The 13,604-nt window shown below is 49.1% G+C and overlaps 1 protein-coding gene across 3 annotated transcripts in view; it reads right to left on the bottom strand.

Annotated features, from left to right (window-relative positions):
* Positions 1 to 12,717, bottom strand: part of LOC144145761 (chromosome-associated kinesin KIF4B-like) — a 48,257-nt gene extending 35,540 nt beyond the window's left edge. Inside the window, exons 1-12 of one of the 3 annotated variants that reach the window (XM_077677476.1) lie at positions 12,566 to 12,717; positions 9,212 to 9,455; positions 8,539 to 8,729; positions 7,611 to 7,700; positions 7,233 to 7,494; positions 7,037 to 7,147; positions 6,293 to 6,468; positions 5,268 to 5,480; positions 4,362 to 4,420; positions 3,573 to 3,654; positions 2,897 to 2,941; positions 1,603 to 1,848 (exon numbers count right to left, since the gene is read on the bottom strand). In XM_077677476.1, coding sequence (XP_077533602.1) covers positions 1,603 to 1,848; positions 2,897 to 2,941; positions 3,573 to 3,654; positions 4,362 to 4,420; positions 5,268 to 5,480; positions 6,293 to 6,468; positions 7,037 to 7,147; positions 7,233 to 7,494; positions 7,611 to 7,700; positions 8,539 to 8,729; positions 9,212 to 9,443 — 1,707 coding nt within the window. In that variant the 5' untranslated portion in view covers positions 9,444 to 9,455; positions 12,566 to 12,717. The other 2 variants (XM_077677477.1, XM_077677478.1) reach the window with 2 other exon arrangements.
* Between the last annotated feature and the right edge of the window lie 887 nt (positions 12,718 to 13,604).

The following is a 13,604-nucleotide window of genomic DNA, read 5'->3' as shown; positions in this document are numbered from 1 at the left end:
CAACATGCATTTTAAGCAGTCTACACTGCAGATTGTTGCGCACCAGGTCAAACAGTTTAGAAGCTGCTTTCAGGGAAGGCCCACACGCCACACTCGCGAAATCCAAGCGAGACTTCCGAGAAGCATGTCAAAAAGAAAACTACAGTAAAATCTCGATGACACGAATCTCGCGGGACCGCGAAAAATATTCGTATCATCCGAAATTCGTATGAACCAATACAGACCAAAAAATGTAGCGCTGAAAAAAGTTTTCGTGTATTTCTTTTCTTACTTTCGCCTGAAGAAATTCGTGATTTTCTTCTGCATTTTTTTACCCCCATGTCGCAAAGCAGTTTTTTCTGGAGCGCGTAACGCTTCGCGCTCGTCACCTCACTCGCGGTGCCCAAGCTCGCTACATGCCGCAAGTCAAGCGTGAACCGCATGGTGCGTTTCTGCACGCGATTCGCGAACCTCGGCTTTGCGTGCACTGTATTTTCACGCCTGTATCGACGATTTCGCGCCCGCGGTAGCTCCTACCTCAACCAGAAAATGACGCACAACGCGTGCGCCAGGATGGAGGAGCCTGACGACTTGCGAAGCGCTCGAGACAGCCGGCTTAGCTCCGCCGGAGATGGTTAGGCTTAGCACCCCGGCAGATATTTCATGGGCCATGGCGCCATGGATGATGTTTTATAGTACCGTTTTCGCATGCATAATCAGCTCCTTTACCGCACAAGCAACTTAGCGTCTGCCTTGAGCAGCATTTTAAAGAGCGGTAAGGGGCGGTCGCTCAAGCGGCCTCGCCACTTTGTGGCCGCAGCCGGCCACGCCGCGAGAAGCGTGCGGGGTTTCGCGGCGGTGTCAGCAAGCAGAAAACAGCCCGGACGTTTCTAGAGAAAGAGCGACAAAGAGGGGAGAGAGAGCCGTCACTTGCTTGTTCGGCAGTCGGGCCCCTCGCCGGCTCGTTCGTATCATCCGCCGGGCCGCGCAGGTCCGTTCGGAACAGCCGAAATATTTTCCATTGCTAACAATGCAATTTCGCCGGGACTTTTCAGAAATTCGCATCATCCCGAAATTCGTATCACCCAGAATCTTATCAGAGATGACACTGTACATAGAAAAAAATGATAAAAAATGAAGTCCGAATGGGCGTTCCATAAATGGCAGTGACAATTACCCTGCTCCTCACTGTTGCGCCCGTAATTCAAAAACGTCCATGGACGAGTGTCGCCACACACACCAGGAGTTTGTGGAACTACACGCTAGGTTCCCCAGTGCGACGCTGGGTGGTGCCTGTCCCCGGCGGGCACCTTGTGCGGGACAATCATGTGGCTAGTGCATCACACCAAGACACTAGGCGCGGTCACCATCTTGGGCACTCCCAGTCATTCACAGTACTTATCACTCACCAGCCTCATGCCTCCTCACCTTTTGAGAGAAACTGGAAGCCCTCCCTTGCAAAGCAATATCGTTTACTCCTCTCGAGACAGAGGGGTGGGTTGAGTGGCACTGGCTCTAGAGACTCTTCCCACCCACAATGGTGACGACTGGCTAAAGGTTACGCCAAATACACAGCAAACAACCCCTCTGCAAGGGCGCATGAGCGAGGGGGAGGAGTCCTACCTCGTACTGGTTCTTGATGACCTCGAGGTGGGTGTCGTTGAGGGAGATCTTGTTGGCCAGCTCCTCCTTGGCCTGAAGCACCTTGTTGAGCTCCTCCAGCTCCTTGCTCATGGCGGCCCGCCGCATGGTGGCGTCCATCCTCGCCAGCCTCGCATCAGGGGTGGCCAAGGCGGGGGTGCTGGCCCCCTCATCGTCCTCCTCCTCAATGGTGGTCATCTCCCGGTCGGCGGCCGCTGCCCGGTCAACCTGCCAAGCGAAGCTGGATGTGTTAACCGCGTGTACCCAGAGGCAGACGATGTACATGTCTACACCTGGATAGCATCTATCACCCTGATGACGCCAATTGAAAAAAAGGCTTTTCCTGTAGGCAGTAACCGCTCCAATCCCGTGTCCTCAAAATCCTCTCTTTTCCCACACTTCCACTGATCATTTACCAGTACATGTCGCTCACTCCCTATACAGCCATTCTGTTGTTTGTGGGAGAATGGGTGTACCCATCTGTTGTAGCTGACAGTGTTCACCATGAACACTGGGAGATTTGATTATGACTCGCCGAATAGGTCTGTGAAGCTATAACACTATAAATAATACACGAGCAATAGATGGGGCTTGTCAGAAATCCTTGCAACGGCCTGTAAATAGAGTGAGCGAGAGAAGAGCACAGAATGACAGAATGGAAGGGCTACCTTGCCATGTAGATGACAAGTAGATGGCTAGCTACCTGTGCATCAATGGATCTTGAAACTTGTCCCCCAGTTTGTACATAATGCAGAGGAAGAAAAGGGGATGACATCAGAGAAACACAGATACTGGTCGGCAGAAAAATAAGCGTCAGGCAGCCCACAAACACGACCAGCAAGGTCAGAGCGGAAAGCACAGTTGGCATTGCATACAAGGCACATGCGAGAAATGCTGCGCTGCAGACTTCCAAAGCCGGAACAAGCTGCAAGCAGAGTCACAAGAGTGTGGAAGAGAGCAACAAGATGCTACAGTCCACGAGTGAATGTTTCAGTTCCCTTTTTTAGACATCAAGCTCCAGATAGCAACAACCACAACAAGAAGCTGTGCGCACAGTTTGAGGAAGAAATGAACTTCATTCACACACACACACATTTTGCTGAAAAGCAAAGAAATAGACTACAATGAAGGTACCTTCTCGCCTTTAGAAAAGCCTTAGTTTGGCCATGCACTGTCCTCCAGCAGCGGCCATAGGTAGAAAAAGTGGAAGAAAGTTTTTGTGCGGCAAACAAACATGCAGATGATGCAGATTTCAAACAGCATCCAATGCACTCACCCTGAAGAGCGATTCATTCTGCTTGCGCCTTTTCTCTTCAGAGGCCTTTGAAAAAAATGTTTTGCATGTACATGTAGAGGACACTCAAACAAAAACAAAAAAAGGATCACTTTATGCTGTCAGACTGGAAAAAAAAAAGCACAGCATTTTCCTGAAAAACTCATCATAAAGCGCTGGTGCAAGCAAGGCTGACATATCTGATTGACAGCTAAGAATGAGTAAACCCAGGACATGACCCACGGGCATTGACTAATTGGAGTTTTAGCCATTTTTGATGCAGTTGCCAAATGAGCAGGGCTGTTGGAGTCTTCTGTCGTCGTCGTAATCGTCATCTCATGTAGTCACGATACTAAAACACCAGGAAACTCGTTCACCCCTCACGCTATAACGCAATGTGTACTAAAAAAACACCAGGACACTCGTTTACGCCTCCTGCTAGAGAGCTTCGTGCTTCAAAGAAACTAGACTTACAGCAAAGCTGTATACCTCCACCCCCCAATGGCTTGATGGCGAAAACGCCAAGGTGCCAAGAATAAACTTGCATACACTGCATGCTTCGCCCCTCCCCAGGTTTCAGGTTAGTGGAGATGGCCCGGGATTTTTTCGTTACTGGAAATACAATTCCATTCAGCGACACAGCTACAGAACACACAAAGGAAACGGAAACAGTACTCACCGAGAACTCTAGGATGGAGTTTTGAAGATCCTTGAGCAGGCTAGCAGCGTGATCGCCATTGGCATCTGCCAAGTGACTGCTCCTGAAACACAAACGTGGACGTCTAACACACCAAGGCAGCATGCAGAGACAGCAATGCTTGAAGTGAAAGATAGTGACATCAACAACAATAGCTACTGCAGAGCATGTGCTACACCATTGTTTCTCGAAGTGGGTTCCGCAGCCCCCTCCTCAGGGTTCCGCGAGCCACCGATCAATTTTCTCTGGTTCCACACTCGCCAAGTAACTTAGATTGATCGCACCTTGGGTTTGCCATCTAAGAACCTCCATTACTCATGCCCGAGTGTCAATAAGCACATCTCAATACATAACACAAAGGCGCGAGCTGTGCAATAAATCCCGCCAGCAGCTTGTAACCAGCCAGACTCTGAAAACAGGCCGCGTGGAATATCCCTGTGCATTTCTCCTGTTTGGAGATAGGTGCCACTAGCGTATGCGCTCGCGCAAAGTCGACATTCACGTGCAATAAATTCAAAAGCAAGCAAGCTTGCCTCCTTTTGAATTTATTGCACGTGAATGTAGCGTGAACTGAATGAAAAATGGCGAGGGGGGAGGGGGGGTTCCTTGGCACTTAACGGATCTTAGCAGGGTTCCCCGGGCGGGACCAACATGCTTGAGAACCCCTGTGCTACACAGTTCCTCAACACATTCAGAAGCAATCACGAGTTCACTGTTTAATGTACTTTGCTTGTGAGAGAAGGAAAAAGAATGGCAGACCAGTGCACTCACTCTATCTTCTCCTGCAGCTGAGCAACGAGTTCATTCAGCTTCTGAATTTCTAGGTCAGTCTGAAAAAAGACAAAGGCAAAATGCTCACTCATGGCTAGCAAAAAAAGCTGCGAGTTTTTCAGGTGAAGTAAAAGATAAGGTATGCCTCATTTATATTGGGGAGGCAGACTAGTTGGAGCCCAAAGGATTGCAGGGCAGAAGGTAGCACATTCTTCAACCTCTTCTATGTGCCACTAAAATCAAATCAGTTCAGCCTCTTGCCTTTCTTTGGGAAAGCCTGCCATGGGAAGTTCCCGCTGATGTGAAGGTGCAGGCTCTTGCAACCACGGGCCATTAGAAAAAAAATTTTATGCGGGCTAGGGAAAAAGTTCTGTACTTGCCTCCCACCCCACTTGATTTAAAAGGTGAGCCCTCATTGGTGTTTTTTTCTTTCTGGGCTAAGTATGAAAATTTCAATTACTTCATGGATGTTGGGATTTGGGCAAAGGAGACACACGCCACAACTGCACAACTCACAAATTGTAGTCTGGATCCACAAACGTTGTGCGAAGTTTTCTGGGTGACGCATTACAAGTAAAGTGCAACTTACAGTTGTCATAGTGCACGCGACATTGTTGCAAGGTCAAAGTCGTGTTTCTCAAACCGATATCTGCAACTTTACAGTCACAGAGCAAAACCAAGAATTTTAGCTGTGCAAACATTCCAAAATTCTCTCGAATGCAAGATATTCCCCCTCCAAATATGTTCGCCACTCACTCTTAAATCTGGCTGTCACTGTACATGTCATATTAGTCATAACAGTGATCCTCTCCAAACAATGAGCATGCGACGCCCCTGATTTAGTGCAAATCCAGCCACTATCCTTGCAAGCCCGGCCCGGAGACTGAGGGTAAACCAGGCACTCACGAGAATCAGGCGCTCAGACTGCTCGCTCAGTCGGTCGAGGGCACCGTGCAGCTCCATGGTCAGGCGCTGGTTCTCAGACTCCAGCTGCGTATTGCGCGAGAGCACCAGAGACAGCTCCTTCTTGGTCGCGTCGTCTTCGGACGGGCTCGACGACTCCCCTCCTTCACCCTGGACTGTCCTGCACTTCATCAGCTGGATCATGGCATCTTGCAGCTGCAAGGGGGAGGGGTTTTTAAAGCGGAGCTTTTCACCTCTACCCCGCAAAGGTACTGTCGCGACCGCTGGTGTCAACAGAAAAATCCTATGAACAAATAAAACGAGCTACTGGCACCGCCAGGAATCGAACCCGGAACGAATAGAGAAACGGAGCGAGAGCCCGTTGTCTTACCGATTGAGCTACGAGCCCACGTGGAGACGGGGGAAACACAGTGCACTCACTGAGCACATCTGCGGGTTTACTCCCTGCATTCTCGCTGAATGCCACGTGATAGCGTCACGGGACCTTTCGCAACGCTGTGCGCTCTGCTCATGGCACGTGTAGCCGCCACGTGCGCGCCTTGCGCATGAGCTAGACGTTATACAAATTAAAGGAAGCTCGCACCAATGGATGGCATCTCACTTCTCCTCCGTCTCTGCCGCCGATCTCGTCGCCTCCATCAGCAGTGGCAGAGACTGAGGAGAAGTGAGATCGTCTAACACCGGGTTTGAGCTTCCTTTAATTTCATAAAAAGGTGTTTCCACTCATGTGCTTCACCAATACAACTCAACCAACCACCATTCATGGATCATGCATTGATTTAACCTTAGCAAAGAATATCTCTTTGAAGTAATAAAGGGTGTGGTCAAGTGCACCTCACTTGTCTCTGGTTTCACTCTTTGTAGAGCCACGTGTAAATTCAAGTGACGTCGCATGGGTAATCGTTGTGGGTGTCGTTTTACAGCTTCGCTTTCCGACCACCTTCCTAAGGTGGATTGGCGCACATTTTTTTTCTATCAGGTTGGTGCAGTCAGCAAGACAGACTTGCCTGTTGGCGAAGCTTGGCCACTTCTGCCTGAGCCGGGTCAACATTGACAATGGGCTTGTTCTTGATCTTGCGTGCCCGGTCTGCGTACCGCAGCGTGTTCAGCGTCTCCTCCAGGTTGCTGTCTGCGGGACTCACGCAAGCAATCATCACAGTGTGGCTGTTGCCACCCAGCGAGTCTGTGAGAAAACGGGGGGTAGAGGAAATAGAGAAATTGAGCGCGTAGCAGAGGAATGAGCTCAGTGCAAGCTCTGAGCGATCACATCTCAAAGAGATACAAACAGCACATACTTAGCAAGAAAAAAACAATTCAAAATCACCAGTGCACAAGCTGCAGCAATACTTTTGTGCTTGGGTTTAACGAGTACCCATAGAAAATCGTTCATGTAATCTAGAAAAGAGAAATACAAAATCCGTCCAAAATTGCCGGAGAAGTTGTTGGGCTCCTAATTGTGCACCTAGAGGATGCTCCCAGTAAAAGCATTGAAGTCACCTGGTTGCGCTTGTTTAACACGAGTCTGGGTACCAAGAACAAAATCAGCATTAAGTGCTTCGATCTCTATGCACAGCATTGATAAGCATGTCGCACACCTGGACTCATGGCCCAATTAGGACCACAGCTAATGACGTGGCAGTGTCCTGCAACATTCATTCGTAATACATTATTTCTTGCACGACCATCACTAGAAAGAACAACTTGTATATGGAAATGGCAATGCAATAGCGCGACATCGCACCAACACTAACCTTGCAGCAACCGGGTGAGCTTGGAGTCCCTGTACGGCACGTGGGAGTTGCCATCGCAGAGAGCACTGATCACGTTTCCCAGAGACAGCAGGCCTCTGTTGATGTTGATTCCTGTGAAAGAAGGATTAGGAAGAGCACAAGCTTGGCATCCACACGCTCAAGAAAGAAGAGACGCCAACAGAACAAGTCCACTGACCCTCTCTCAGCCGCTCGCCAACCGCCTTGGTCTTTCCGGCCCGCTCGGAGCCCGCCAAGTCGACCAGGTGAAACTTGGCCACCGTGGCCGCAGCAGCGGTGCCCTTGTCCTGTTGCTCCACCGTCAGCGTGAAGATGGCGTGCGACCGGGAGGAGCGGGAGTTCATGTTTGTAGAGGCCGTGCTCCGGGAGGCAGAGCCGACCTCGAGCAGCCTGATCGTCTCGTCGCAGGCAGTCACACCCAACTCTGTCAGGTTGGGGATCTGCATGTGTGTGCAATGTCCCATTTCTTAAGCAATGAGGGGCCGTCAACAAAATGAAAACTACAGATGAAATCCCTTGGGTGCCAGGGCGCTTGCCGCTGGTCTGCGAATCTGACCTTGATTGCCCCGCCAGTGTCCTCTCGGATGGCGAGCGATTCTCTTTCCTGGCTCCTCGAGAACAGGTCAAAGACGTCCTCCTTGTAGATCTGTGCAGCAAAGAGTTTGGCGGAGAAAACTTTTTATTAAAAGAGCTCAGCAACAGATTTAGCACATGCTTATTTGTTTGGGCATTTTACATAAAGCAGTTTGTGAAGAGGCTGCGTAGCTAGAGGAAGCACCGATCTGAATACTGAATATTTTCTGAACGCAGTGTCCATGTGCTAACTGCGCTCCAAGCAGATGCAGTGCATAACATTTGAATCTCAAACACTGCGAAAATGGAGGAAAACACTTACGCATTTGCGCTAAGAAAGTAGCCTACATTTTGGTGAAAGAAAACCTAGAGAAAAATTGCACTTCCATAAATGCCTGCTACCATGTGTTGACGCTTGAACAAGCGGCTCCCTTATAAGCATGACAAACACCCTTGCAAGTTGTAAAAACGAGATTACCAACTGCACAGCAAACAACTGCACACCTTTATACATTTCCTTTTACGTTTGTCACTGAGGCGATAACAGATGCACAGCATTGGTCACAGCACCTCGAAAACTAAGGCCCACATATTTTAAATTCCGGTACAGAATCACATTGCACCGACTCCCCCAGTTGCCCAGAGCTACACAGTGGGGGAAGGGGGGAGGGATTGCATGGTTGCCCCAGTAAAACTACGAAGAGACCTGTTTGCCCCATTAGTTCATTTTTAGAACCACAGGAACTAGATTAGAACTAAAAGAACAAATAGCAAATGTGTGCCAACAAGAAAAAGGAAATGGTAGGCGGTTGAGCAACACTTCCAGCTTTTTTTTTTAACGGTGCGAGACGAAAGAAATGCATGTTGCGCCTCTGGCAGGACACGTGCAGATGAAACGCACACACGCTCACCTCGAGGAAGGAGGCTCGGACCAGGAAGACCTTGTCACTGGCCTGGGCAATGTGCTGGAAGATGTCCTGCACAGCCCTGGGGATGATGCCCGCTTCTTCAGATGCGGCATTGGACGATGAGCAGCAGGTGCCCATGGTGAAGGTCTTGCCCGACCCCGTCTGGCCATAGGCAAGGATGGTGACGTTGAAGCCTGCGGCACGAAGTGAAGACATCCAAGACTTTCGAACAGGCAAGGAAGCGTCTGGAAACACTGCTCTACCAAGATGCCGATGACGACGTAGAAAAGTGTGCCCCTGCTGCTGCTGCGACTTTAATGTTGTAGAGGGGTGCAAAAACTTGCCACAAATCCCTGTCACATTAGGTTTCCTTTGTCTTTAAATAAGACCACTGAGCTGGGGCAGCAAAAGTTTAAAAACCGATTGATTTTGGTTGATTGTAGGGTTTAACGCGCCGGCGCTACACAGGCAATGAGGCGCGCCATAGTGGAGGGCTCCAGATGAATTTTGACCACCTGGGGATCGTTAACATGCGCCGAAATGTCGTACACACGGGTGTTTTTGCTTATCGCCTCCATCTGAACGTGGCAGGGGGGGAATCAAACCCGTGTCTCTGGACTTAGCAGCACGACGCCTTAGCCACTCCATGGCGGATTCCAACGAAGAGGTGGCTCACCTTCGAATAGCTTCGGTATCAGACTGGAGACGCAGGTGTCGTAGACCGACGCCTGACAAGTCTCCTGGTCGAAGACGTAGTCATATGTGAAGGCCTTGTCGCCGCCGAGCACGATGGTCCGCTCGTTGGGAACGGCACGCGTGCAGACCTGGCAGCCTTCGATGAGCTCCTTGGTCACAAGAGGTCGGCAGCGGACAGCCACCCGCACAGGGATCGTTTTTCCCTGCTCCATGGGGACACCTGGCTGCGCAAGAGAAAACTCGGGGTTAGTCACCTCGAGCAAAGCGACGTAAGCAACGCCGAACATGACGGCAGATGGCACGTGTATTCGTAGACACACTCAAACACTCCCCCTCATTGCTGCACAGCTCACCACTAGGATTCCTTTAACAGGACGTGCGAAAAACAGACAGGACAGGCACTCACAACGGTGTTCTGTAAGAAATGTCGAACGGTCTTTGAACAGGCTTATTTGTAGGATAAACACTTTGGTGTTCTAGGGTGGTGAGACCAGCAGGCATCGTTGTGCAAGGTGGAGATTCCAATATCTAATAACCAAGTGCTCTTGGTCAGGTAACTTGTCGGCAAAAGATCGTCTGAATGTTGCTAAAGCATTGTCTACCAAATAGTGAATGCATTTAAAAAGTTACCGCATCTTTGCTCAGAGTCAGTTCCAGCTCTCGAGTGCGTGAACGAAAGATGTTGCTGAGCATAGATAGGGGCTACCCATGAACCCAGATGTTGCATAAAAAGATCACAATCAAAGCACCCGCACACTGAGACAAGTTTTAATGTCAGGGAAGTGTTTTGGAAATCCACCATTCAATCCTCCGCTATGCACACTAACAGCAAACAGCAGCGGTTATAACTTAGCAAATGCCAATGCATGGTGGCGTATGCATCTACCAATGAGCAGACAAACCTTCAGAGGAATCCAGCCACATATCACATTCTCACTACCACATCATGCAAGTACTACGGTAGTCCTCAACCACAGATAGCTTCGCAGGTCCCTTGCAGACTAGCAGAAGTGACAGAAGACACCACAAGACCTGCAGTGTGAAGCTACACAACATACGCTGCCACATCATCAAACCGTACCTCACGGAGCTCCTCTAGCCCATTCTCAGGCAGGTGTGGAGGGGCTCAGGCACACCCTCATTGACCCCCTTACGGGAAAGGGAAAAAAAATACACGTAAAGCGGTAGTACCACTAAACTAGTTCGAAAAACAATAGTAGGATGGTTGTTTGGGTTAGGGCGTGACTACACTTCGCCTGCGTAAGTGGCTCAAGCGGGCGTGCGCTAGTGTATTCCACTGCCTTTAAACTCATTTACAACCCCAATTTTACCCCTCGTACACTCATTTCGCGCACGTCTGCATTTTTGGAGTTTTTATGTCAGCACTACCGTTGAGCTATTCTAGAATAACTAGTTTCATAATACGTGACGGACAAAGAAGACAGAAGACTGCACGCTTTGAAGCAGACTCGTCAACTTCTGGAACACTGCATGTTGCACAGGGAGAAATGCAGGTGGAATAGGGGATCCACTGAGTAGTAATGGTTTTGTGGGCTGCTATCCGGAAACTGCTGTCCCAGTATCGACACTTAGGAAGAAATAAAAGGAGACTATGAAAACGCATACACAACAAATTTTATATTAGTGTAAAACATAAGGCAAGTTCAGCAATCCCGATATGGTTTCCTTTACATTGCTCGGTGGTTGGGCTTTGAACTGTCTAGCTGGCACGCTTATTGGGTGCAGCCGTTGTAACATGATACACTGGTAATGCAACAGACATTTAAACAATACAGATATGTCTGTTACATCAATCGGTAAAAGCGTGGAGATTTCAGTCTTCAGGTATGTCCATTTCAAATGTGGGTTCTGTTAAAACAATCTGCCTCATTTTTAATAAAACTCAAAATTCCCCACCAGAAGAGGTATTATGGTTTTTTACGGCAAAACTACCTTTCCCTCTTCTGAACAGAGAAAAGAAACACTGATTTCGTCCAAAAAGTAACAACAATAAAATATAAAACTCCTGCTGGGGCTCTCAAGCCTGCAGTATTGAATAAACAAAATCTATATAGCCGGGATAAAGCAAATTCCCATACAGCAGACCAGCAAAACAAGACCGTGGGGACAAAACTCGCAAGTGCACATACACATTTTCGTTTCGAGTAAGATTAGCTCAGCGAACGACGTCTACGAATGGAGCGCAAAGCATTGTAGGAGCCAGCGCTGTAAGCTTTCATCGCAAGATCGTTTGCCGAAGAAAAATTTGCAACACTGCTACACGCTTGGCGTGCCATTGCAGTCACTAGCTAAGTTTCATTTTCAAAAGGGTACTGACACACGCATGACATCTGCATTATCAGAAATTTAACCCAGTGTCGACGCCACACCAGTTCCTAACAATTATTTGTACAAGTATAAAACGAGTGATTAACCCCGAAAAATGCGGGTCGCCGAAGAGTAGGGCGGTGCTCTTCGCGTTGAAAGAAATGTCAAGCGTACCACTGCGCGCTCCAGGTTCGAAGCAGCTTAGAATTCAACATACTGAATTACTGCTAAAAAAGAACTGCCCGGTGAAAAAAGAAAGTACGAAGAGCCGTGAACTGAACATTGAACAGCGCATCTGTGTCGCATTCCACCTTTGAAAAACGTGAAAACTTCAACCCCCGTCCGCCCCACCCACCGCTAACACAGCAAAAACCCTCGTTTCGACGGTGCCCACGAATTTGAAGGTGATCACTCGAGTGGCGAAGAAAGAAGCAGTAGCGCCATGTTACCGTTGTATCACTGTTATATCATGCAAGAGTCTACAAGGGAAAGAAGGCGGCGCTATTCTGAAATCGACCGCTATGCAGCTACAAAGGCCCGCCGTTCAACGCTAACGCGACCACCTTCGAATTGGTCGTGACTACGCCACGTCAATGAGGCGCGCAAGTAGATAGTGGGGAATTTAAAGCCCCCTTAAAACTAGCCCTATCAAAGAACAGGCAGACCGTGAAACGATGGTAGCAAGAGGCGGCAACGGCAAAAGCACCACCAAAGGTTACGGGGAGAAAATATCCTCTAAATTCGAAGCGCGATTCGTGAAAGGCGTTTTTAAATCGAGGCTCGAGGGGCGTTACCGAAGCTCTTCCCGAAGGTGCCCGCAGAGAGCAACAGTAGGAGGAACGTGGACCGCCTTGCGAACTGACGTGAAAAACGGCCAAAAGCGTTCTTACATTGGGGCGAAAGGTGCGCTCGCGGCGAATGGGTTCACCAGTTCGGTATTAGGCGTTATGGGCTTAGCCTTTGGCGCTAGGATTACGCATGTCCCTCGTAAGAACAGCTTCCATACCTTTGTCGGAAGATTCCGTCGAGAAGTCCGGTATGCACGAGACGCGTGAGTGGAGCCTGGATGAGCGAACTTTGAAAATGAACGTACGCTTGGTGGGCGATTTTCATTGGCTAGTAGCTGGCGGCTCAGCGGCGCTCCACAGAACTGGCGCTCCTCCGCATGCAAGTCTTCATCTACATCCGCTTTCTGTTAAAACCTAACGTTAAAATGCAAAGTAAATTTAGTTTTTAGTAGACGGGTTGTAAAAAGTACGAAATATAAATTCACCTCCTTTTTTTTGCGTGCAAGGAAGAGTGAGGTTGTTTGCAGCCAGGCTCAGCCAGGCCCAAGCCATCTACGGCCGTTTGTGCCACAGGCGCAAGTTTTAAAAAAGCAAACGCATAGCGGCAAAGCGTTGTACGTCTTAACTGATATGTATGAATTTCAGAAGCCCGACAGATATATCTAGTATAACCATATCAGGTTATACAGGATGTGTCTTCTTGCTCTTTCATTTTTTTTTTTTACTGGAAACTGGGACTACCCGGAGCGACAGTAATTTGAAAGTTATGAAGATCGAGTGCCATCATTTTTCAATACGTCTTTGCTTCAGCCTCAGGCGTCGATGCCTGTACACTTTTATAATGGAATACAGCTGACAACTAATTGTGTGGACCAACTGACCACCCCCTGTGACCCTATCAACTATGCACAGGACAACCCTGTCACTACTAATTTTGCCTAAGTTGGCGCTCGATTTTTCTGTGCGCTCTGAGGGATTGTGTAGTTTTTATATAGGCTCCATGCAGTCAAGTTTGCCGAGCGGGCGTAGCGCCATCTACCGCGCCTCCGCGCAACACTGGGTAGGCCGAGCCGCACCGTCCTGGCCGGCCGCCTGCTTTAGGCACTGTGCACGCGCCCTTTCAAAGGCTTCTATCAAGTGGTTAGGTGCGCTTAAGCGGCTCAAGTTTGCGGAATACGCTGCAACGGCGACAGGATGGAGTGTTATCGACCGAGAGGCTTTAAAAAGAAACAAAGCGCAGAAGGAAAGCTACCGCCT

Source organism: Haemaphysalis longicornis, unplaced genomic scaffold (genome assembly GCF_048455015.1).
Source record: "Haemaphysalis longicornis isolate Haplotype H1 unplaced genomic scaffold, Haemaphysalis longicornis Haplotype H1 scaffold_7, whole genome shotgun sequence".
Taxonomy (NCBI): Eukaryota; Metazoa; Arthropoda; class Arachnida; order Ixodida; family Ixodidae; genus Haemaphysalis; species Haemaphysalis longicornis.
The sequence above is the reverse complement of the archived record's forward strand: the minus strand, read 5'-3'. Positions and strand labels throughout refer to the sequence as shown.